Genomic DNA, 25,642 nt, shown 5'->3' with positions numbered 1-25,642 from the left:
TGGACGAAGCCACGGTATCCATCTAAAAAATTCTACAACCACAGGCATATTAAAACGTTGATACATCAACTCATCAGTTTACAATGTAAGCTTAGGGTGCAGGGGAGTTGCTAGACCTAAAGCTCTACTGGGGCACAGGCCCCCGTTACTTGTTAATTCAGTTGTCGCATGTAGTTTAACGTCTTTATTTTGGGATTGTCAACGTAAATTATAACTCAAATTTGAGGTTTTACTGGGGCACAGCATATTTTTACTGGGGCACGTGATTTGTAGTTTGAGTTTTCCAAATACTACAGAATTTTAATACAATAGAACAAATTTAACAGCAAACCATCGATTTGTAGTCTTAGAAACCACATATTCACAATTTTACTTAAAAGTAGACACAGAACAGAAATTTGACTGATTTAAGGAAACCTGTTATGGCCCTTTTTACAATATGTAATATAATTCTCAGGTATCCCCAGAATGGGTCTGTGAAGTTTCAGCTCAAAATACCCCACAGATACTTTATTATATTATTTTGAAAATGCCCATTTTGAGTGGAAGCAGAAACATGCTGTTTTTATGCATGCCTCTTTAAATTTAAATGAGCTGCTGAATGAATTACATGTTACTGGGTTGTCTTTTACAAAGTTACTGGGTTGTTCACATTTTTTGGGTTGGTACATGCACCAGGGACCCAGTTACAACACTTAAAACACGGAAAAAGTCAGATTTTCATTATACGAGTGTCTCGTCCAAAGTGGACTGCCTGAACTGTAGCACTATAAAGAGCCGAAGGCCTTCATTACTGAGTGATTAAAGAACCTGAATCCTAAATACAAAGATGACCACAGCTAAAACTGAACTGACCCATTTTCTCTAACGAACAACTAATAGTTAGATTTTGCTCCAACAAAAGCAGCTCTTACACCACAAGAAAGCTGTTATGTTCTCTTCCAATTTTCAATTCTTTTTTTCTCTTTTCATAATAAAATGCGGTCAGCCTTGTGCATAGAGGTTTGAGTGTCATTAAAAGGGAGAAATGTTTTCGAAGAAATCTCAAGGCTAATGGTTCATACCAGTAAAAAGGCCTTTAAAAGTGTAATTGGATGAGATAATTTAGCTAAAAGCACCTTGAATACAAGTTCTTGTGCCTTGTATCCAGTGGAAAAAAGAAAAACTTGGGTCAGCTCTTCCTCTTCACAGAACTGAGAGAAATATTTTATTCAACACCCAATCTAGGTTATTTTCACTTTCTGCAAGAGGAAGGAGAACGACAGGGAGAAGGAAAGAAATAAAGATTAAGAGCCAAATAACAACGTACTGTAACGTGGAGGAACACAGTAAAAAGGAAAAAATCACATGACAATAAAAAGAGGACAATAAACGTTCTCACTCATTTTTGTGCCAACACATATATTATGGAAGTGTGTATTGAACATCATTAAGAGGGGTGACAAATATCTACCCAGATAGCACACGTACGTCTACAAATTGTCTGTTAAAGATCTCTTTATCTGGAAAGTATCTGCGGTGTACAGCATGTATGTTTTACATACATTCTAAATCATAAACATCTTAAAGACATCTACTAGACATCTATTTGACATCTGATAGGAAACATCCAACAGACGTATTGCAGATGAGCAAACTACATCTTGCAGATGTAAATGCAGATGTCAAATATGTGACCCTGGACCACAAAACCAGTCTTAAGTCGCTGGGGTATATTTGTAGCAATAGCCAAAAATACATTGCATGGGTCAAAATTTTTGATTTTTCTTTTATGCCAAAAATCATTAAGAAATTAAGTAAAGTTCATGTTTCATGAAGATTTTTTGTAAAATTCCTACTGTAAACATATCAAAATGTAATTTTTGGTTTGTAATATGCATTGTTAAGAACCTAATTTGGACAACTTTAAAGGTGATTTTCTCAGTCTTTTTGATTTTTTTGCATCCTCAGATTCCAGATTTCAAATAGACGTATCTCAGTCAAATATTGTCCTATCCTAACAAACCATACATCAATAGAAAGCTTATTTATTGAGCTTTCATATGATGTATGAATCTCAGTTTTGTCAAATTTAACCTTATGACTGGTTTTGTGGTCCAGGGTCACATATACGTCTCTGAGATGTACGTGTGCTATCAGGATAGATTTATGATTTACAATCTCCCAGGGTTTTACGTAAAAGTGATATTTACACTAACCTCAAGTACATGCCTAGACATGCCAACACAGCCTGACAATCACTTGTGTCTCCCATAAAAACTCCTAGCTTTTGATTTAATCATTATTTTAATTGCGTTGACAATTACAAAGAACTGCAAACTCAAAAGGTCATGACGTTCATGCCCTTGTTCTGACTTGCTTACTCAACCCATGAACATGAGTTCTGTATACCATGACACGCTATTAACGATCTCACGCTGTGAACTGACAGTTTTACTGAAAATATCTCACAATCACTAGATAATTTCAGTTACGTTGACAATTACAAAGAAAATTCAGTGAGAGAGCTTCAGAGAGATTCTCCACAGCTGTCTTTACAGTGGTCAGAATGTATTTTTTTTAGGAGTGAACAAAAAGGGAAGTGGACACAGTACTTGTTGAAGTGCACTTGTAAACTAAGCCTGAATCTAAGATCCTGAAAGTAATCAATAAAACTGCCCCCACACAACACACTATGTGCACAACAAAAGTGAACACAACAGATGGGTTTTTCCAATATACTGATCTATGCTGATATCTTTCATATGTTTCATATTAGGTATAAGTAAACTGCTGAGCTTGCTTGTTAGTAAGGTGAGTAGACAGTGACGATTCGAACCTGATGTTGTCATTAATGCTTAACATGTATTAAACACATTCTAAACACTAAAGCTTTAACAAACACACACTTACCGGCAGCCAAGTGTGGTCTGTAGAAGGGTGGTGATGCCCACGCAAAAGAAAATGGTGCCAATCAGCTGACTGGTTGCCCATTGGTCATATCCCACACACATGGCTTCAGCAAGCAGGAAGGGCACAGCGATGGTTCCACTGAAGCAGGTAAGATAGTGCTGAGGAGGAATGGTGGGGAAATAAAAGTATCTGTATTTTTATCTCTGTGATGGAGAACATCAAATCTTACACAAGTCTAGGGTAAAGCGGGGTCACTGCTGTAAATTCTAAGGTCACTGCTGAAAGTTGAATGTCCTGCTTCCAAGTCAAGGTTTCACTGCTGTAATGTTATGAGCTACTGCTTCAAACATAATGGTCAATGCTGTAAAAATGAGTGTCACTTCTGTAAATCTGAGAGTCATTGCTTAAAGTTGAGTGTTACTGGGGTGTGACGAGACACTTATCCCACGAGACGAGACGAGACGAGACTGGGTTCATGAGAACAAGACGAATTTGAAATCCTCAATGAAATATATAGTGATAAATAGCATTTTATTAAATGCAAAAAAAGGTGCATTTTGATATGAACTTGTACTTTATGAAATTAAGCTTTTAATGAATTATATGCAGTAATAAACATGCAAACTAAAGCTTCATGATTCTGGATAAATTGAAAATCAAATTTTTTTTTCAGAAATCGGAGATCACGATTCTCACATGATTCTTAAGGAAAATAATAAAAAAAAGATTATAAGTCTTAACAAAATATCACGATTTACTAGTGGTTCTGACACAATGTTTATTATAAAACTATATTCAATCAAATTTTGAAAAAATATCAGTGTCAATTAATAAAGCCTTGCGTCACTCTTGCAATCTCCTGAATGAATGATTCAATGATTAATACTTCTTTAAATGTGCAGTTGTCGCCACCTCCTGGCTAAGAGGATAAGCGTTACAATACATAAAAGTGTTAAGATACTATTGTTTTGATCACTACTGTAGGCAATAAGTGTTTATACCCAATCTACAAACTTTTATCCCAGTACTTCTATATTTAAATGTCTGTAACAGAAATAATATTCATTATGTGGTTGAAAAGACTGTGTTGCTCTTTTTTTTTTTTTAAATCAGCAGCAGCATGAATGTCTTTAATACCTGTTGATTTTGTTACGCGTCAGTGGAGCGTGAGCGGCGCGATGTAATACAGTCATAATAGACACCGCTGAATTATTGTCATTCAGGAATAGTATCACATGGGTGTTTGAACAGAGATAGCGATTTTTTAAGGACTAATCGTGCAGTTCTAATGTAAACACTGCAAGGATATTTTCACGTTCTTGCATGCCACAAGATCTCATCAGTCCCTAAGTGTTACTGCTTCCAAGTCAAACTTTACAGTGATAGTTGATGGCCATAGTTGTTTTTATATCCGTGTTTACACCTGGGGCCTGTACCATGAAGCTGGTTTAGCCGGCTAGCCAGGAAAGTTTCAGTTTAACTTGTGCCAACTCTGGGTTATACAATGAAAGCAGTTTATTAAGCAGTTAATGAAAGGCTTTTAGAGGTGTTTATCACAATAGCAGCATATGCTCCACAGCTAACCTAAAGGGCAGGTTATGTTCTTTTGACCAATCAGCATAGTCTTTAACACGGCACTCGCCCAGTTTCTTTTCACACAGTAAAGAAAGATGAAATCATCTGGCTTTTAGAGATGATTATTTTTATAACTATTTTATATGATTTATATAGTCATTATACCATTAATCTATTACACAAGCCAGTTTAGTTTAGTTTAATAATGATTATGGTTGAGGTCAAAAGTTTTCATACACCTTGCAGAATCTGCAAAATGTTAATTATTTAACCAGAAAAAGAGGGATCATATAAAACGCATGTTATTTTTTATTTAGTACTGACCTAAATTAAAAATTTCACATAAAAGACATTTGCGTATAGTCCACAAGAGAAAATAATAATTGAATTTATAAAAATTACCCTGTTCAATAGTTTACATACACTTGATTCCTAACACTGTGTTGTTACCTGAATGATCCACAGCTGTGTTTTTTTTTTTTTTTTTTGATAGTTGTTCATGAGTCAATCGTTTGTCCTGAACAGTCAAACTGCCCGCTATTCTTCAGAAAAATCCTTTAGGTCCCACAAATTCTTTGGTTTTTCTGCATTTCTGCATATTTGAACTCTTACCAACAATGATTGTTTGATTTTGAGATCCATCTTTTCACACTTTGGACAACTGAGGGACTCATATGCAACTATTACAAAAAGGTTCAAATGCTCACTGATGCTTCAGAAAAAAAGCATTTGAGCAAAATTAAAAAAAAAAATAAACCTTCATTCTCTTTAAAAGTTTACACCCCTGGCTCATAATGCATTGTTTTTCCTTCTGGAGCATCAGTGAGCATTTTAAACTTGTGTAATAGTTGAATAGGAGTCCCTCAGTGTAAAAATATGGATCTCAGAATCATACAGTCATTGTTGGAAAGGTTTCAAATACACAAAAATGCTGAAAAACCAAAGAATTTGTGGGACCTGAAAGATTTTTCTGAAGAAAAGCAGGCAGTTTAAATGTTTAGAACAAAAAAGGGACTCATGAACTATTACTCAAAAAAAAAAAAGCTGTAGATCATTTAGGTAACAACAAAGTATTAAGAATCAAGTGTGTGTAAACTTTTGAAAAAGGGTCATTTTTATAAATCATTTTCTCTTGGACTGTATGTAATCATCTTTTATGTGAAATATCTTATTCAGGTCAGTACTAAATAAAAAATTAACATGCATTTTGTACGGTGTATGTAAACTATATGCAAGATAATATCCAAGTTTCAGAATCAACAGCTTTAAACATAATTATGAGCTTAAAATTTTCGAGTCTTTTTTATATCTATACATATTATCCACTATATAAACTAACTTCAAATCTCTTACTTGCACTGATATGGCAAGATGTTTTCTTTAAGTTGTCCTGTTTCATGAATAGACCATTTTATCTTATGTAAATGTGCTTTAATTCTTCATATTTGTCAACCTTCAGTAGTGAATGGCACTCTCTCACGAGTTTCAAGGCATGTGATTGGCTGTTTATTACTGATGTCAAACTTTCAATTTCACACTTTCAAGCGCTTTAGTAACTCAGGATCAAATCCTGAGTTGACAGTTGATGATCAGCGTCATGGTACCAAAGCCTGATTGAACTGGTTTGGTTCTGTCAACTTAAAACTAATCCTGTAATCCTGCGTTTTGGTTGATTACAAGTAGACACATTGCTGTTCAAACCTGTTGTTTTAATCCATCTCTTCTGTCCACTTTCAACCACTTCTATCCTGATTTCTCTTAAGGGGAGGATCTATGGGCCAGTGTACATGGGCTTTCAATAATTCAGAACAGAATAAAAAAAATGGAATAAGATAAAAATCAGAAATTATAAGTAGCTATAGAATTTTATATAAAATGATCAAATAAAAAATATATAATGCCATTCGTTATAAACAACATAGGCCTACAAATGATTTATTGTGTGCATGCGAGAGAGGTGGGATCACTGACATCCTTATTACAGCAGTATTGTATAATAAAGAAACCAACAGGATGCACTTTCAGCAATCTCTGTTTCCTTAAACGTGTGGTGTGGCCATAAAAATGAAATGAAACAGAGTTTAGTTCCTTTTGTTTTGTTAATTATTTAACTGAAACATATTTCATGTAGGCCTATTTATTTTATTCCTATCATACAGTGCCTTCAACTAACATTGTCACCCTTGGTAAATATGAGCAAAGGTGGTTGAAAAAAAATGCATCGCTTATTCTTTAGACTGGGGGGGAAATCTCATTATGAAATAAATGTTTTTCTCTAGGCCAGGTTGGCCACAATTATTGGCACCCAATTATTTCAACGTCTTTTTCCCAAGATAACAAGACATTCTCTAACAATGAGTTTGGCGAACACCTGACCAGAGATCAGAGACCATTCCTTCATACAGAATCTCTCCAGATCCGTCAGATTCCCAGCTTCATGTTGGTGCTTCTTCTCTTCAGTTTCTACAGGGTTCAGGTCAGGGAACTGGGACGGTCATGGCAGAAGCTTCATTCTGTGCTCAGTGAGACATTTTGTGTTGATTTTGATGTTTGATTTGATTCATTGTCCTGATGGAAGATCCAGCCACAGTCCATTTAAGATTTCTAACAGAGGGCAGTCAGGTTTAGATTTTTTATCTATTGGTGTTTAACAGAATCCACGATGCCATGTATCTGAACAAGATGTCCATGACCTCCGGTAGAAAAATAGGCCCACAACATTAAAGACCCAGCAGTATTTTTAATGTGGACATGGGGTACTTTTTATCCCCGTTTGCACCAAACCCATCTGGTGGGTTTGTTGCCAAAAATCTAATTTTTTAGGTTCTTCTGACTATAGAAGGCAGTCCTGTTTGAAGTTCCAATCATGTCTGACAAGTGAATATGCTGGAGTATGTTTTTGGATGAGAGAGGAAGACTTTTCTTGAAACCCTCTGGAACAACATGTGGTGATTTAGGGGCTGTTTGATCATTTTATTTTAGGCTTTCTGACCCCAAGACTCAACTAATCTCTGCAATTCTCCAGCTGTGACCCTTCAGGAGTCTTTGGCCCCTCAAAGTCTCCTCCTCACCGTGCATTAGGATGATACACATCTCTTCCAGGCAGATTTTTAACATCTTTAATTGATTGGAACTTATTAATTATTGCCCTAATGATGGAAATGAAGATTTTCAATGCGTTAGCTCTTTTCTTACAGCCACTTCCAACATTTTCTGCCCACTACAGAACTACATTCTTTGGTTTTACTCCTTGTGATGCATGATTAAGCGAATTTGGCCTTTGCGTTCCTCATGTTTATAATCCTGTGGAACAGAAAGTCATGACTGGACAATTTTATACTCCTAGCCACCCTGGTGTGCTAAAAAAAATTGTAATATTAATGGGAATATACTTAATTATATTTTACTTAGACAAATTTCTAGGGTTGCCAATAATTGTGGCCAGCGTGAACTAGAGAAAAACATTTACTTCATAATGAGATTTCCCCCAAGTTTCCATCGTTTTACTTCAATGAAAGGTTAGAATTTAGTTATTTTTTTAATGAAATATCTAAAAGGATAAATGATGCAGATTTATTTTCACAGCCAATTTTGCTCATATTTACCAAGGGTGCCAATATTAATGGAGGGCACTGTATGTATGTTTCTCTGTGTTGTTTAGGCACATGTAAAACTAAACCACTAAAAAGAAAATCATTTAGTTTTAATGGGTCACATACATGTATTCATCGCAATTTAATTAAATCTAATTTAACGGTAACACTAGGGGTGGGCGATATGGTAAAAATATCATATCACGATTTTTTCAAAAAATATCACGATTCACGATTTTATCACGATTCTTTGTCATGTTGGTTTTACTTTTTTACAAGTTGTCTGAGTAGTACAGACAAATTAATTTTTCTATTTTAAAACCAAAACCTTACAAGGTAACAAAATATAAAATAAAAAGAATGGCAGATATATAATCTTTGTCATTATTTTCTTTGTTTTTAAAAAATAAGAACAAAGATAAGCTACATGTTACAAATACACATACTATACAAATAAAACAAACAGTGCTTTAATTTTCAGGTACAGTCCATGTATTTATCAGTAGCATTCAAGAAATTTAATTAACAAGTATAAAAATAAAACATTATATACATAAATTATACATAGAAGCAACATTTAAAGCAACTGTATTGAAGTTCTTCAGTCAAGAGCAGTGAGTGATTTTCCTTTGTGTTTTGTTTTATTAGTGTATCATCACCCAAAAATGACAATTCTGTCATCATTTACTCACTCTTGCATTTTTTTAAGCATAAAACATGCTGAACATAAAACTTATTTTGAATAATGTGGGTAACCAAACAGTTGCTGGGTCCCCAGTTACTTCCATATATTTTATTTATTTATTTGAAGTCAGTAGGGACCAGCTACTGTTACCCACATTCTTCAAAATATCTTCTTTTGTGTTAAGCACAAGAAAAAAAAAATTAATAGAGATTTAGGACATGTGAGTGACAACATTTTTGGGTGTACTGTCCCTTTAATGACAATCGACAGCATGTTTAGCTCTGTCGCAGAGCTGCAAGCATCTATACAGACGCGCATCCGTTTTTCTCTTAACTGTTTACTTTCACTTTAGACAACCGACTGTGTTTATATGTAATCCTTGCGTGTTTTTGACAGTATAAGCAAATTAAACGCCAAAGATAGCTCAGTTTAGTAATCAGGTGCTGTCTGACAGGCTTTTAGCGCACGTGCTTCAGGTTTACGCGCTCATGAAGCGCATGCCAGAACAGCGCGCGGACCAAATGGCGTTATGAATGGCGAATATGAATAAGTGCAGTGTCCCGTGAGTGAATGTACAGTATATTAAGACGGAGGCACACTGTAGCACGATACTACGATATTTATTCAAAAGCAGATCGTGGAGACATTTTAATCGTCCACGATCAAAAATCGTCATATCGCACACCCCTAGGTAACACTTTACAATAAGGTTCTTTAGTTAACATTAGTTAACCACATTAGTTAACATGAACTAATAATGAACTGCACTTATACAGCATTTATTAATCTTTGTTAATGTTAATTTCAACATTTACTAATTAATTATTAAAATCTTGTTAACATTAGTTAATGCAGTGTGAACTAACATGAACAAACAATGAACAACTGTATTTCCCTTAACTAACTTTAATAAAGATTAGTAAATACAGTAACTAATGTACTGCTCATGGTTAGTTCATGTTAGTTAATACATTAACTAATGTTTAACTAATGAACCTTATTGTAAAGTGTTACCAATTTAACATTGTAATTTTGTCAATTAACGGAGAAGAATTGAACATAATGTAATGTTTAGGAAGCAGCTATGTTAGCAGAGAGTAGGTGGACTTTATGGCTGTTCGAACGCATTCGATTCGTTTTCAACTACCTCAGGAAGTGGTTGAAATTGGACAAGCTCAAACTGTTTTACGCCCCGTTCATAACAGTATTCAGCATTGTCCACTTGTAGATTGACGAAAACGTCTTAATACCAGATGTAAACAGGGCCAAAATTGAGTACCACTGCTTCAAAGTTTAGTTTCACTTCCTTAAGTCTAGATTTCATTGCTGAAAGTTGAGGATCAGTGGTTTGAAGTGCAAGATTCATTGGTGTAAATTTGAAGACCACTGCTTTAAACTCAGAGGTCACTGCTGTAAACCCTTAGTTCAGTCACAGTTGGTATCTTAATGTCTGGGGCTCATGAATGTTCAAATAAGTATGTCCACATGTGGCTGTGCATGTGTTTGTACCTGTAAACCTAGGAACACACAGAGGTACCAAGGCGGTGTGTCCTCTATAGTGTATATCATGTCCATTCTCCTGGCATCTGTGCTGTCTGCACTGTCCACAGTCTCTGATATGGAGCACTAAAGGGTAGAGGAAACAAGACACATAGGATTCAGGCTCTGGGTGTTCCTATGGTAACCAATCTCTTTTACAGAGAAGTTGAGTGAGAGCTGTACACTATAAACAGCATCAGCACACACACACACACACACACACACACAGAGCAAAATTGCTAGCAATTTGAATGGCATCAGCAGGAAGTCAGTTTCTCTGCATGCAGTTATCCTGAAATGAACTCAAACTGCTAAATGAACTTGGTTCTACTCTTTCAAATTGAAATTACTATAAGAGTTATGTTACATCTTAAATAAGCTGTAAGGGAAACTGTGTACTTGTTTTAACAAAGACACAGTATAGCCATAAATGTCTTGTTTAGAACTTTCATTTTATTCTGAGATGCAACAGTTATCTTTGTTGTGAATATTTAAATTTGGATTACCAGTCAAATCATTCATTTCTGACAAATAATGGTGGGAACGCAACCAGAGAGAAAGACAGACTGAGAAAGAAGCCCAATGTGTTGCATCAGCATCGCTGTATAGGAGGCAAACATTGAAGAAATTCCACTGGTTGTTGTGACCTCCAAAATCCCTGTTGCCTTTGTGATGGAAAAGTGCCGAGTCATAATGACTGAGCTGTTACAAAACAGGGCTTAATACATTGTGGTTAAGCATGACTGGTACGAGCAGCCCCTTTATTTAAAGGTTAAGTGTGTAATTTCTAATAGTACCAAAAGAACCACCAAAAAAAAACAACTCACTTTGTCCCCAGTCTGGCTGTCTTTTGCATAAATAGCCATAAGTTGCGTGTCCTCTGCATCTTGATCCCCAGGGGTCTGCACGACACCATTAACCACCTGTCAAATACAGAAATATTTGCAAACATCACTTACTCAGTAACAAAAAGAAATGATGACATGACATGACAAAGGAGAAAAGTACAGTTAGAGTGAAAAATGTACACCCTTTCAGAATCGGTCAAAAATGTTATTTTACCAAAATAAAAGGAATCATACAAAATGCATGTTACTGTTTTTCAGCATTTTTGTGTATCTGAACCCTTTCCAACTATGATTGCATGATTTTGAGATCCATCGTTTCACACTGAGGACAACTGAGGGACTCATTTGCAACTATTACGGGTTCAAATGCTCACTGATGCTGCAAAAGAAAAAACAATCCATACATTGAGGACTGTGGGGTGAAAACTTTTTTAAATTCGAAGATCAGGGTAAATTTTACTTATTTTGTCTTCTGGGAAACATGTAACTGTAGCCTCTGAAGGATAGTACTAAATGAAAAATTAGGCAAAATAAGAAAAACGTACACATCATTCTGTTCAAAAGTTTTCACCCCTGCTCTTAATGCATGTTTTTTTTTCTTCTGGAGCATCAGTGAGCGTTTGAACCTTGACCTGTAAAAGTTGCATATGAGTCCCTCAGTTGTCCTCAGTGTGAAAAGATTGACCTCAAAATCTTACAGTCATTGTTGGAAAGGGTTTAAATGCACAAAAAATGTTGGAAATGCAAACAATTTGTGGGACCTAAAGTCATTTTTGCGTTCACGACAAACAAGGGACTCGTGAACAGCTATCACTAAACAAAAAAAAAACACAGCTGTGGATCATTCATGTAAGAACACAGTATTAAGAATCAAGGGGATGTAAACTTTTGAACAGGGTAATTTTTATAAACTCAACTACTATTTTCTCTCGTAGACTACATGTAAACGTCTTTTATGTGAACTTTCTTATTCAGGTCAGAACTAAGTAAACAATAAGCATTTTTTACAATCCCTTTCATTTTGGTAAAATAATTAACATTTTGCAGATTCTGAAAGAGGGAGTAAATGTTGAAAATGAAAAATGATGTAGGTGAATTTGGCACAGGAAGGGTTAAGCATCCAGACGATCTGCTTTGGTTCTTTTTGCCAAATTCAAATGGCAGGGTTTCAGTGGCAAGTGCATAGTTTTACCTTACATCTCATGACATATTACATCCCCACAAGGGCAAAACATATCAACTCCACTTAAGATCAGCAGGGCACTTGTTTAATTTTCAGAGACAGGGTTATGCAGATACAATAAGTGACCATAGGCAAGTGGGGAAGAGTTCACAAAAACAAGCATTACAGGAGCTCTAACGTACTGGAATTTTTGTTGGTTTCTAATGACATCATACTAGACAGAAGATTTATAGATCTGCACAATGGTCTTTCAAACTTCCTCAATAATTATATAGAGAAATGACTCCTAGCAAGAGTCCTAGAAAAGAACACAGACCACTAATAATGCATCGCCAGTTTAAAAGAATAATATAATACGCATATGTTACAACACACGGTTTGTTACGTAATTGCATTTAAGGGAGTGTTGGGCATGACTAAGGGAAACTTGAGTCTTGACACTTCTTAGTGAACAGATAAAGTTACGACAGCAGACCATAGTGGACCGACTGATAAAGGGTAACTTCTGTAAAAAAAAAGATAATTTCCTATAGCATGTCTCTAAGCTCTGATATTTTGGCTAAATAAGAAAAATGTACACATCTTCATTCTGTTCAAAAGTTTACATCCCTGCCTATTAATGCATTGTTTTTTTTCCTTCTGAAGCATCAGTGAGTGTTTGAACCATCTGTAATAGTTGTATATGAGTCCCTCAGTTGTCCTCAGTGTGAAAAGACGAATCTCAAAATCATACAATCATTGTTGGAAACCCTAAACATTTGAACTATAGTGTTGTAATGGCAGTGTCACCCTTACATTTATGACTTTCATGCGTGCATCTTTAAAATAAACCTTTTGTATACCATGATTATAAATATGTTTTTATCATTCCTAGTAGCTTTTTGGTACTTAAAACAGAAAGCCAGCTTTAAATGGCACTTATTTAAAGTAGCAATTTGCACACCACACTGATCAGCGTAAAGAACATGTGACCACAGTGTCCTGTAGAGTCACTATAATGACAGGCTAGAAGGCATTGTTTGTAGCCTATGATTAGCCTCAATCTACACCGACAAACACACACTCACTGGGATGGGATAGAAGTGTGCACTGTGTTTGTTCTCCTCTTCATATTTGCCAGGCTCTGCGGCGGAGTCCATGGATTTGGAGGTGGTGTTTTTACCAACGCCCATTCCTTCCCTTCGCTCCTCTGCCTTGTCTTCGTCCTCCTCCTCCTCTCCCCCTGGCTCGGTTCCTCTCCTCCACTCCCTCTCACGCTCTGGTAGAAATACTGCTGCTCTGGCTGTCAGCACACTCTCATGCTCCACAGATTGGCCAGCCAGGTCATCTAGGGTCGAACAACAGAGCAATGTTATTCATCAATAAATAATCAATTTAAGTGCTCATCTAATGTAATGACTTCCTGTAAAGGCCAATTCACAGCGTACAGACAAACAGCAACAAACACCAATAAACAAGTTAGCAGTTGGATTTGGAATTGTATAGAAAAAATAAGTGTCACGTTCAAACAAATGCTGATTGAACATGTTCAGTTGGGTGACAATAAATTCCAACCGACAACAACAGACACTGACAGGGTAACCAAACTGATTCAATAAAACCCAACAAACATGTTTGTTGGCATTTTTTGTGCAGTGTGAATTGGACTTAATTCAACAAAATAAAACAACAATCAATATAGTAATAAATTAATATAATTCACACACAAAAAAAAAAAAAACTATTGAAATCTCAGTTTTTTGTTAAATAAGAAAAAAATGGAGCACCTTACATTTAGGGGTGGGCGATGTAACACAAACACAATTAACCAGTAGAAATGTCAACCAGTAGAGATTTTGGACTACTGTCTCTATCGTGATTACATGCTCACGTGACATTGCTGTGCTACGTGGTCAGAAAAACGTATCATTTGAATGCGTTTATAAGCTTTGCAGTTTATAAACAAGTGATTTTAAGATGTTTAAATGCAATCAGCAGCGAAAGAGTTCAGAGAGACTGTTTCTGAGCACTGTCATAGAGGTGCACACACGTGAAGACGGTGCTTATAGAGCGCAGTTATTTTTGCCGTTTTAGGCCTTGAATGTCAAATACACACACTTGTATGTGTCAAAATGCCCGCCTTTGCAAGTATCCTTGTAAACACAATAGGTTTTAAGTGAAAGCAAACAGCTGGCAAAGAAAACACGTGTAACAGCATAATGGATCCGGGCAGCTCTTAAAGTGACAGCAGTCTAATAAGAAGAAATATATATTTAATTTACACAGTAAAGAATATGCAATTTTTGTACACTTGATTACTTTATACAATGTATGTAGCATTTCTTATTTACTTGTTCTACTGTATTTTTGTCCTATTGCTTGTTATTAGTTTCTTATTCTTTTTTTAATTGCTGACTGTTTACTTGTCTTCAGTGAGCTTGAATTTTGTTACATTTCGTTTTTTGTGACATTGACAATGGTGACAAGAATTATGAAATTTCAATAATATCAACTTTTTTTATATCATAAAGATCAGGGCTGCCCCCTAATAGTTGAATAACTGTTAGTCGATGAGAAGAGGCTTGGTCGACCAAAATTTTGCAGAAAAAAAAATTCAGCAGAAAGGGGTGAAGTCACACAGTCTGTGGCGGACAGACTGTTAACGGCTGGTCTATGTGGTAATATAGTATATCGGGCACTCATTTGTTCTTAAAATACTCCAAAATTTTTGGTCTTACAGATAAAAGTAATACATCTTTTGAATCTATTCATATTTGTAAAGACTCTACATTTATTTGTGTACACTCAGAATAACAACGAAACGTTGCGCTTTTGTAAAATAATGAAAGGAAACAGGATGCGCTTTCTGCCGCCTTGGCCTTTGTGAACTTGAGAGCGAAACTTCGAAACTCTGTGTATACTTGTCTTACAGACATGAAAAATATAGGCTATCTACAGAGAGTGAAATATCTACTTTTAAATTAACCAATTCAAATAGAAAACAAATATTCTCAGATTTTGTAATGCATATAAAACGCATACAGGCACATCACTACTGCGGAGATGACGAGTCAGTGTCGCAGACTTCTACCCTGGAAATCCAGAGGTCTCGCGAGAGCACAATTTGAAATGTCTCTGCAAGACACTCTGGCATCGAGCAATGATGCAGGTTACTGCAATACGTAAGCAATTGTGGGAACCAATCAAATCGGTGTATCTGATGTAGGCGGGCCAGAGGCGAGCTAAGCTGATGATGACAGCACTGCGACGTCCGAATCATATAGTAAACTTTGAAAGATCGCTGTCGCTACAGATGAACAACAAGTTGTTTGAAACGGCTTTGGCCGCTACAATGAACGAGTTAGACTTGGCTTTTCATATAAAAGAGGAACAGAAAACCGAAAACTCGAATCGTTCCTTTGCAAGAAGGACGTTTTTGCTGTTTTGCCGACTGGATACGGCAAGAGTTTAATCTATCAGTTCACGAGTTCACGCTTACATATAATTAGTCGGAGAATAGTAGTGCATGTTTGGCGTGCTGTCCGGTGAAGGGCTCCGAGCTCGGGAGTGGCCCGAACCCAGAGTACGTTACCCCCCAATAGGAGTAGCGAGAACTCGGAGTGATGAGATGGTTTGGTGGAGGGTTACTGATAAACCATCGAGTGAATTGAGGTGAGTCAGCTGTATTTAAACCTATGGCGCTGATTGACCTGTGATGTTTACGCTAAGCATCTGACGCGCTTCTCCCAAACTTTGTTAATGAAACATCATTTAGCTCTGCTGGTAGCTAAGCGTGTATTGTTGTGATAGGTCGTGGCGTTATCCAATTGCGTGCAGTTAGAGTTTCAAATGCATGCTTGGTGCCGCCCCTCGAGTTAGGCAGTTTTCATTGCTCGATCCCAGAACCTTAATCTTAATAGATTAGGGTCTGGATTTTTCCAGGCTAGCAGACTTCATCTCTTAGGCCGAAAACATGAAAGCACTAGTTTATCAATAAATTACTAAAATGTTGCAGTCTCCTTGCTGTTTTTCCTTGAAACATTCATTATTATTATTATATCTGCAGGTGCACTGTGGCAAACCTATTTTTTGTGTGGTGCTTAAGCGTTTATTAGGCTATGTAGACAATTACAGTCTGTATGATTTATATGATTATCAAACTTGTCGACTAATGCTTTAAATGAAAGCCTACTAGTTGACCAGAATAATCTTTAGTCGAGGGCAGGCCTAATAAAGACCTTATTTAAAGCATAAATAACTATACACTAATTTTGGTGTTTGCAAACAGTGTTTTGTGGGCGGAGCCTATCTGGAGGCAGAAAATAACAGTCTTCAAGTAGCAGTCAATGGATGACATGGAATAAAAGAATAAAAAATATAAATTTGAGTTTATATTTCAAATTTTGGCTTTATTCTCACAACTCCGAGATTATATCTCAGTTCTGCTAAGAAAAATCAATATTTTTTATGATCCCTTTTATTTTGGTAAAATAATTAACATTTTGCAGATTCTGAAAGGGGGAGTAGTAGTTGAAAATGAAAAATGATGCAGGTGAGTTTGGCACGGGAAGGGTTAAGCATCCAGATAAATGGAATAAATAGTCTCAGCCTCAGACGTCACGCCCACGGAGCGTTGGCTAAACGTCTGATGTATATGGTACACTTAACTGGAAACACTTCAGGAATGTCGAAATCGTGATCTGATTAGTTGAATTTGACTGGATTTCCAGGAGACGCGAGTGTCGCGTTTATTTTCGGTCCGCTGGGAAACAAAGCGCAGACTGATTTACTCTGCGTTTTGCTAAAAGGTGCTTATGCAGACGCCATTGTTGTTATATACATTTGCGACGTTCGCAAACAAATTACTGACTTACTGCTTGTTCTCCCTCTTCTTCGTTATCTTTCAATGCTGGTTATTTCAATGACTGACTTGTTGCACACCAGTCTGTTGCTGTGGGGGCATTTCCACGCACCGAAACATGACGCTGAATGAAACAAACTGTGATTGGTTGTTTGACATGTCGATCAAACGGTCTTATGGGCGGGCCTTGGCCAATGAAAGCTGCCATGAATTCCAGACCTTCAGCCGTCAGTCTGAAGGTCTGGCTACGCGAGACTATGGAATAAAAGAATAAAAAGTGATACATTTAAGTTTATATTTCAAATTTTGGCTTTATTCTCACAACTCCGAGATTATATCTCAGTTCTGCTAAGAAAAATCAACTAAACTCAGCTCAGAATCATGAGTATATTTCCCACATTTATGTTTTTTTTTTCTCAGAATTGACTAGCTATTGTTAAGTTTTTAATTAAGTTATAAAGTCTGAACTAGGAAATATAAACTTGCATTTGTGAGAAAAAAGTCAGAATTGTGAGATAAAATAGTTAAATGTTATGTAAAATGTTACAGATTTTAAAAATATTTAATTCAACTGTAGGGCTAATACAATATAAACTGCATATGTGAATATTCTGAATATATTGTTTAAACCAAATTTATGCTTGAAATGTAGAGTAATCATTGCAGGTTTTATCTATAGTCTGTCCATTTAAATGCCTGCATTTAGTTTTAAATGGTGTCTTTGACGACATTACTCTATAAAACTCTATAAAACTCTTCCTTCACTTACCAGTGTTTTTCTGCCACCACACTGGCCCGTAGCTACAAGTGATGAAACTGTGACGTCTACTCCAAAATTGGTCTATATTGTGATATGTCGTGACCATGAAAAAAAATGACTCATATCATGATTTTGGTCATATCACCCACCTCTGTTCACACTCATTTTATGGAGACAAAGGCAGAATGAACTGACAGGTTAAGCAATGAAATGGAATCATAAAACAAATGCAGATCTGGGACCATTTATCAAACAAACAAATAACAGTTTATAAACTCACATCCCACACTTTATTTATATAACAATGATGTGACTTCCACAGTTATGGACACAAGCAACAGAGGATCTGAAAAAATTGAGATGAGCTAAAAAATAAAACTTTAGGAAGATGTAAAAAAGAAAGAAGTTGGAGGACAGAGAAAGGAGGAGGGAGTAGGATGACGAAGATATGATAGGCGTCATGGAAAACAGAAGTGAAAGAAAGACAGCGAATGACTGGTGAAGGTCAGTCAGCTTTATCAGCGGATGTTGTTGATTTTGGTAACCGTCAAGTCCTGTTTACTTTTCTTGTGGCCTTGGGCCAGCACTCTCCCTATTAATGACAGTGATTAGACGTGTCAGCACACCACCAGCGGCTGCATCCCTCCCCTATACTGCCCATGATCCCTCAGCAGCCTTGAACTCCGGGACAATCCCATCTGCTTGGCATCTAGAAGCCATCTGGGTCCTCAAAACCCCCTTTAGCGCTACACATGCTGTGCCAGACTCTTACACGTGCCCAAATGAGCCACGGTCATGACAAACATCAAGATATTTCACTGATTGCTTGGTTTTTATTACTTGCTGCACAGCCAAGCCCATTGTGGAATCTTATTGGTCCAAAATCCAGCTTCTCATAATTGGTCATTAAACATGAAATACGGAAATAAAATTATATACACATTATGAGTAGCATGGGTATATTTATTAAAATTCACTTTTTTTCTTTTATGCCAAAAATCATTAGGATATTAATTAAAGATCATCTTCCATGAAGTTATTTTGTAAATTTCCTAAAGTAAAAATATCCAAACCTAATTTTTGATTTGCAATATGCATTGCTAAAAACTTAATTTGGAAAACTTTAAAGGTGATTTTTCTCTATATTTTGCTGTTTTTGCACCCTCAGATTCCAGATTTTCAAATAGTTTTATCTCGGCCAAATATTGTCCTATCCTAACAAACCATACATCAATGGAAAGCATATTTATACATTGAAACATACCTTTATGACTGGTTTTGTGGGTAATGTATGTTATGTACTTTGCTTTAGCAGTATTTTGGATCAAATAAATGCAGGCTTGGTGAGCAGAAAAGGCTTCTTTAAAAAGCATTAAAAATCTTACTGTCCAATTTCCTCATTCACTTGATCAAGATATATATTTTGGTTTATTTTAAATGCTTGACAAAATAAGGTTGTCTTCACGTCATTAAAACCAAAATGGCACACTTAATGTCACTTTGGCATTTTAAATCAAAACAATTATGTCCTAATATATGAAAAAGACATATCCTTGGAACAACAGTGATTCAATCTCTCATTAAGTTATTGCATTAAAGAGTTGCTTTATAATCTTTTATTTACATTTTGCTGACCAAATAGAGCTGATACTAGATACCTATTGAATTTTATTTGGAAAGCAGCTGGGGACATAAAAGAAGCGAATACCTAGTTCACACATCACTCCCACCAATCAGGTCGGCCGGAAGCATCTGTGTGGGAGCGGTTAAACTGGGAGAAGAGAAGGATAGAGAGAGGATGGAAAAGAGAAAGATAGAAGAAAAGAGGTAGGGATATGGCAAAGGAACGAGGGTTGATAAAAAGAAAGGTAGAGAAGACAGGTATTAATAAGCAGCCAAAATACAAATCACAAGCCATTTCATTTTCATTTGAGTATTCAAAGGATGTTGTTTAATTAGCATGTTGACATTTTGAATCTGCTGGCCTACAAGCAAATCCATGTCTAATACTTTGCAAATTTTAAACAAATGTTGCTGGTTTAAAATAAGTTAAAGGATTAGTTCACTTTCAGAACAAAAATGTACACATAATGTACTCACCCCCTTGTCATCCAAGATGTTCATGTCTTTCTTTCTTCAGTCGTAAAGATGTTATGATTTTGAGGAAAACATTTCAGGATTTCTCTCCATATAATAGAAATGTATGGTGCCCCCAAGTTTGAACTTCCAAAATGCAGTTTAAATGCAGCTTCAAAGGGCTTTAAATGATCCCAGCCGAGGAAGAAGGGTCTTATCTAGTGAAACAATCTGTTATTTTCAAAACAAATTGAAAATTGATATACTTTTTAACCTCAAATGCTCATCTTGTCTCATCTCCGCGATGTGCATGCGTAGTCTGTGTGATCCGGGTCAATAGAGTTAGGGTACGTCGAAAAACTTTCATCTTGTTTTCTTCCACAACTTCAAAATCATCCTACATCGCTGCAGAAGTACCGACTAAGTGTTTACAAAGTGAACATACAAAGTAGATCAAATGCCCTTTACAAAAAATTGTAAATCAGCGTTGTTTTGAAGTTAAAGACAAAAACGAGATAGGAGTTTTTCGACATACCCTAACTGTATTGACCCGGATCACACAAACTACGCATACGCATCACAGAGACGAGACGAGACAAGACAAGCATTTGAGGTTAAAAAGTATATAAATTGTCAATTTGTTTCGAAAATAGCTTCATCATTTCGCTAGATAAGACCCTTCTTCCTCAGCTGGGATCATTTAGAGCCCTTTCAAGATACGTTTAAACTGCATTTTGGAAGTTCAAACTTGGGGGCACCATACATATCCATTATATGGAGAGAAATCCTGAAATTTTCCTCAAACAACAATTTCTTTACGACTGAAGAAAGAAAGACTTCTTGGATGACAAGGGGGTGAGTACTTTATCTGTATCTTGTTCTGGAAGTGAACTAATCCTTTAAAGTAATAGTTCACCCAAAAATGAAAATTCCATCATTAATTACTTAAGTTCTAACAATAATAACCTTGGCATGCAGTTGTTTGTTTGCCACAGACAATAATTTGTACTCATCCTTCATTTTGTACAAATAGGTCTTCTTGGGTATTGCGCATAACTTAATAACTAATTTCCACAGACTATCAGATCAAATCAATATTCTACATTGTGCTTCTTCCCTTTTCAAGAGAACTCATTTCAGTATCGCTGTTTTTTTTTTTTTTTTTTTTTTGTGCGTTCACACCCAAATCAACCAGTTCAAACCAGAGTGGGATTTTATTTTGTCTAACAAAATATATTTTGTATGTATACAAAATTTGCTAAACAACTGTAAATGTTACACATGTTACAAAAAAGTGCAGAGTTGTTGTGAAGTGGAAGCTTGGGCACCCTTCTGAAACTGAAAGTGACTAAATAAATAGCTAAATGTAAATGGGATCTTGTTTGGAAAAGATTTTGCAGGAAAATGTTGAGACATTCATTTAAATAAACACTGAATAAATTAGTGATTGATCTGAATATGAACTTGAGCAAATTTTCTTAAAACAATTCCATTAATCAGAGATATCTGGCTGTGTGTTATCTACGTGTGTACAGTTTTGTGTGTGTGTGTGTGTGTGTGTGTGTGTGTGTGTGTGTACCTGGTATTCATCACGTTGTGGGGACCAAATGTCCCCTCAAGGATAGGAATACCAGTAGATTTTGACCTTGTGGGGACATTTCTCAGGTCCCCATGAGGAAACAGGCTTATAAATCATGCACAATGAGTTTTTTTGAGGAAGTAAAAGTGTGCACAATCTCCTGTGAGGGCTAGGTTTAGGTGTAGGGTAGGGTTAGGGCGATAGAAAGTACGGTTTGTACAGTATAAAAACCATTACGCCTATGGAATGTCCCCATAAAACATGTAAACCCAACGTGTGTGTGTGTGTGTGTGTGTGTGTGTGTGTGTGTGTGTGTGTGTGTGTGTGTGTGTGTGTCTGCCTGTGAGCACGTAGACAGCTTAAAAACAAAGTGAGCTGTCGGTTTTTATAAACATTCAGCCTTACTGCTGTTAGTCATGACCCATCAGGTATAATATGCGTCATCGTAATGTGATCATCATTGGACGGTCCAAAACACAGCAGGATGGATCCATCCAAAGATACTGCTGTCACAAATGGTCTGAGTAGATTTAGTTCTCATTTCAACCAGAAACAGATCCACTTGATTACATGACAGGCAGCCAAACAAATCCAACAACTCAAACTACTGTAGGACAACTTCATAAACAAGGCATCCACACAAATCCAGCAAAAACTAGAGGTGGAAAAATTCAGAGCCATAAAAAAATATTTGGTTAACTAAGGTGAGGTGTGTATATAATACCAATGTTGGTTTTCAAAATAGAAACCTTAAACCTGGAGATCATCATCTCACTGGGAAACAGTGATTACTGGAGCAAGACTAAACCAACAAATTCAAAACAGCTTTAAGACACAACAGGAGGAGATTTAAAGGAGAAGCTAACTTTCAGAATAAAACTCATGAAAGGTTCTTTGTGGTGAAAGAAGGTTCTTCAGATTATAAAAAGGTAAGAAAGAGACTGAATGGTTCTCTGGAGGACTAAAATGGTTCTTCTATGGCATCGCTGTGACGAACCTTTTAAAGCACCTGCTCATGTCTTTGTCCTGAGTCACAAAGAAGTGAAGGTTTTTGAGGAAACCATTCCAGTATTTTTCAATGGGAAACTTCAATGGGAACCAATGGGCTGAAGGTCAAATCAGATTCAATGGATTTTCAGGCATTACGTAGTCGAGCATTTGTGGTTAAAATGTATATAATTTATTTATTTATTTATTTAGAAAATGACTGAACGTTTTGCTAGATAAGACCCTTATTCTTTAGCTGAGATAATGAAGCTGAGATTTGAAACTGCATTTTGGCTCTTCAACCTGTTGGCCACCATTTAAATCCACTATATGGAGAAAAATCCTGGAATGTTTTCCTCAAAAACCCTAATTTCTTTTCAACTGAAGACAGTAAGAACATTTTGGATAACATGGGGCTGAGGAAATTTTTATTCTGGAAGTGAACTTATCCTTTAAGTAAGAACCTGAGGGGCTTTGAAGATCATGAAGAGACAACCAACGTTTATTACGCAAGGAAAATACTAAGTCCAGACAGAATATTTTGTAATATTCCCACATCAATGTCTGTTGCTGTATTGGTGACTAGCGTGTGAAGCACATACTTCATTCCGGTCACCCTTAATGATCCCATTATCTTATAATTACAGCTTACTGATGTTTAAACGGTTAAACCTAGACATCCAACCTCTTCAAAAGCACATTTATAGACAAAACACGCTGAGCTCATTTCTGCAGCAGACTTTATGATGAAACATCTGCTAGTCAGACGCACGGTTGTGAAGGCCATTGAGAGAGATTGTCCGAATATGACAGTTTACTGCATACACATTTGTGACCTTGGACCACAAAACCTGTTATAAGGGTCAATTTTTTGAAATTGAGATTTATACATCATCTGAAAGCTAAATAATAAGCTTGTTAGGATAGGACAATATTTGATCAAGATACAACTATTTGAAAATTTGGAAACTGAGGGTGCAAAAAAAAAAAAATCATATTGAGGAAAAAACACCTTTAAAGTTGTCCAAATGAAGTTCTATTGATATATTTACAGTAGGGAATTACAAAATATCTTCATTGAACATTATCTCTACTTAAGATCCTAATGATTTTTGGCATACACGAAAAAATCTGATAATTTTGACCCATACAATGTATTTTTGACTATTGCTACAAATACACCTGTGTTACTTAAGACTGGTTTTGTGGTCTAAAGTTTCATTTGTCTTATACAGGAATTCAGATGTGTCAAAGCCAGTGCCAAAGAGAATTCATACATATTACATGCAACATGCAAATTTTAAACAACCATTACTCCAGTCTTCAGTAAAGGATTCTTTGAGGAATAGAGATTTAAAAAATATATATATTGACACCAAACTTTCAAACGATAGTGTACGTGTATTTTTCCATGATCAGATGATCATAGGTCAACCATCCAATGTTCATGGAACTGAAACCAGAGCTAGACGGACAATCAAACTCAATTGAACTCACTAGTTCTCCATCGTTAGCTTTAAAGTTTAAAGGAACTTGTAACTCGTGACAAATAAAACTCAACAGAGTTCACATATATTCACAAACTCAGCATTTATACGTTTCGTTCTGCCAAGATCACGCTAAGTAACGTGACTTGCCTTTCCTTAGTCAAGGGTTTTAAAAATAGGGACCAAGAAGCCCCCAAGTGTCCACAAGAGGGTGCTAAGAGGTCCTCTAAGAGTCAATTTTAGAGAAAAAATAAATAAATGAAAACATATCTTAAGTAAAAAAGTAATAAGAATACATTTCGTATCTTTCAAGGAAGTTATCATTGCTACTGCTGTCCTTAACTCACTCACTGGTTGTCTAACACTATTGTCTGCTTTATATTAACAGTGAATTTATTTTTGATATTAGTTGCGTTTTTTTAATATTTATTGCAAGAAGTGCTTTAATATTAGGGTAGAAAAACATTTTGGATTAAAAGAAAAACTGTACTTTAATTTAACAACTAAATGTTCTCTTACGAGAGGTCTCTCGTACTGCGTAAGTATCTTACGCTAGGGGAAAATCCTTTTCTGCGAGATATTGAAGCCAAAAATTATCCTTAATTTTGAAATAATGTAAAGCGCGTTGCAGCAGCATACAGACATAGGCAAAACAGCTTGCGCGCCTATTGGCTGCTCTGCGGCAACTGCAGCAGCCTATAGAGCGAGGCCTGGCGCGACGCCAGATCCAATGGGGGCATTTCGCGCCCTTTGCGTCGCTTCCCGCCTAAAAGGGCGTGGTCTAGGCCTATAAAAACCACTCGCAGGCAGCTATTATCTGATTTTTCATCCTTCAAGCGAAGCACACGCATCGCTGGAGCTGGATAAGAAGCCGCCGTCGACTGCAAGCATCTCAGCGGGACGAGCCACTGAAGCTAGCCGCCTTCCGTGCCTTCCTGCTGCGCTTTCCGGCACCTATATCCTTTCTAACCTGAAGTGTGTGTCGCCGCTGCGATACACACTTGTCATTAAAAGAGCAAAGCGTCTTTCTAAAGATGCCTTCTTGCGGCTCGTGCAGAGCCACACTCAGCGACGGGGACCGCCATGTTGTCTGCGTTTCCTGCCTGGGTGAGGAGAACGTGGTGATTGCGCTCGCTGAGGGCGGCTGCCCTCACTGTGAACCGTTGCCAATAGCAACTCTGAGGACTCGCTTGGCATTCTTCACCGAATGTGCTCCCCCGCCCGCCGCGGAGTCGCGCCGTAAGAAGCGCCGTGCCCAGCGGGCTCCGGAACCCCCCCCCCCAGCCGACAAAGCTCGCCGGTTCACCCGCCAGCTTCCCGTCATCTCCCGTTTCGGACGTTAAATGGCCGCTGTCTGCCGCCACTTGCGTCGACGCTGCTGACGAAGGGACTGTCATGGAGGAGGATTCCTGCTCTATCCTGGCGTCGTGCAGTGAGGATTGGGAGAGCTCTGCGGACCCTCGCTCACCCCGCCCACGCTCCGTCAGGTAAGAGAGCTTCGATTGAGGCAGAGTTAATGAGGATCCTCACACAGGCCACGGCGAGCCTGGGCCTCGAGTGGTCCTCACCAGAACAGCCCGCTCACAACCGGCTGGATG

The 25,642-nt window shown here is 37.0% G+C and overlaps 1 protein-coding gene across 2 annotated transcripts in view; it reads right to left on the bottom strand.

The window, feature by feature from the left end:
• The window catches only part of slc23a2 (solute carrier family 23 member 2), a 55,368-nt gene that overhangs the window by 19,293 nt on the left and 10,433 nt on the right, over nt 1-25,642 (bottom strand). Inside the window, exons 3-7 of one of the 2 annotated variants that reach the window (XM_073818855.1) lie at nt 19,624-19,686; nt 13,383-13,642; nt 11,112-11,207; nt 10,255-10,371; nt 2,893-3,050 (exon numbers count right to left, since the gene is read on the bottom strand). In XM_073818855.1, coding sequence (XP_073674956.1) covers nt 2,893-3,050; nt 10,255-10,371; nt 11,112-11,207; nt 13,383-13,642; nt 19,624-19,636 — 644 coding nt within the window. In that variant the 5' untranslated portion in view covers nt 19,637-19,686. The remainder of the gene's footprint in view (nt 1-2,892; nt 3,051-10,254; nt 10,372-11,111; nt 11,208-13,382; nt 13,643-19,623; nt 19,687-25,642) is intronic. The other variant, XM_073818856.1, reaches the window with a different exon arrangement.

Source organism: Garra rufa, chromosome 15 (assembly GCF_049309525.1).
Source record: "Garra rufa chromosome 15, GarRuf1.0, whole genome shotgun sequence".
In the NCBI taxonomy this organism is placed as follows: Eukaryota; Metazoa; Chordata; class Actinopteri; order Cypriniformes; family Cyprinidae; genus Garra; species Garra rufa.
The sequence above is the reverse complement of the archived record's forward strand: the minus strand, read 5'-3'. Positions and strand labels throughout refer to the sequence as shown.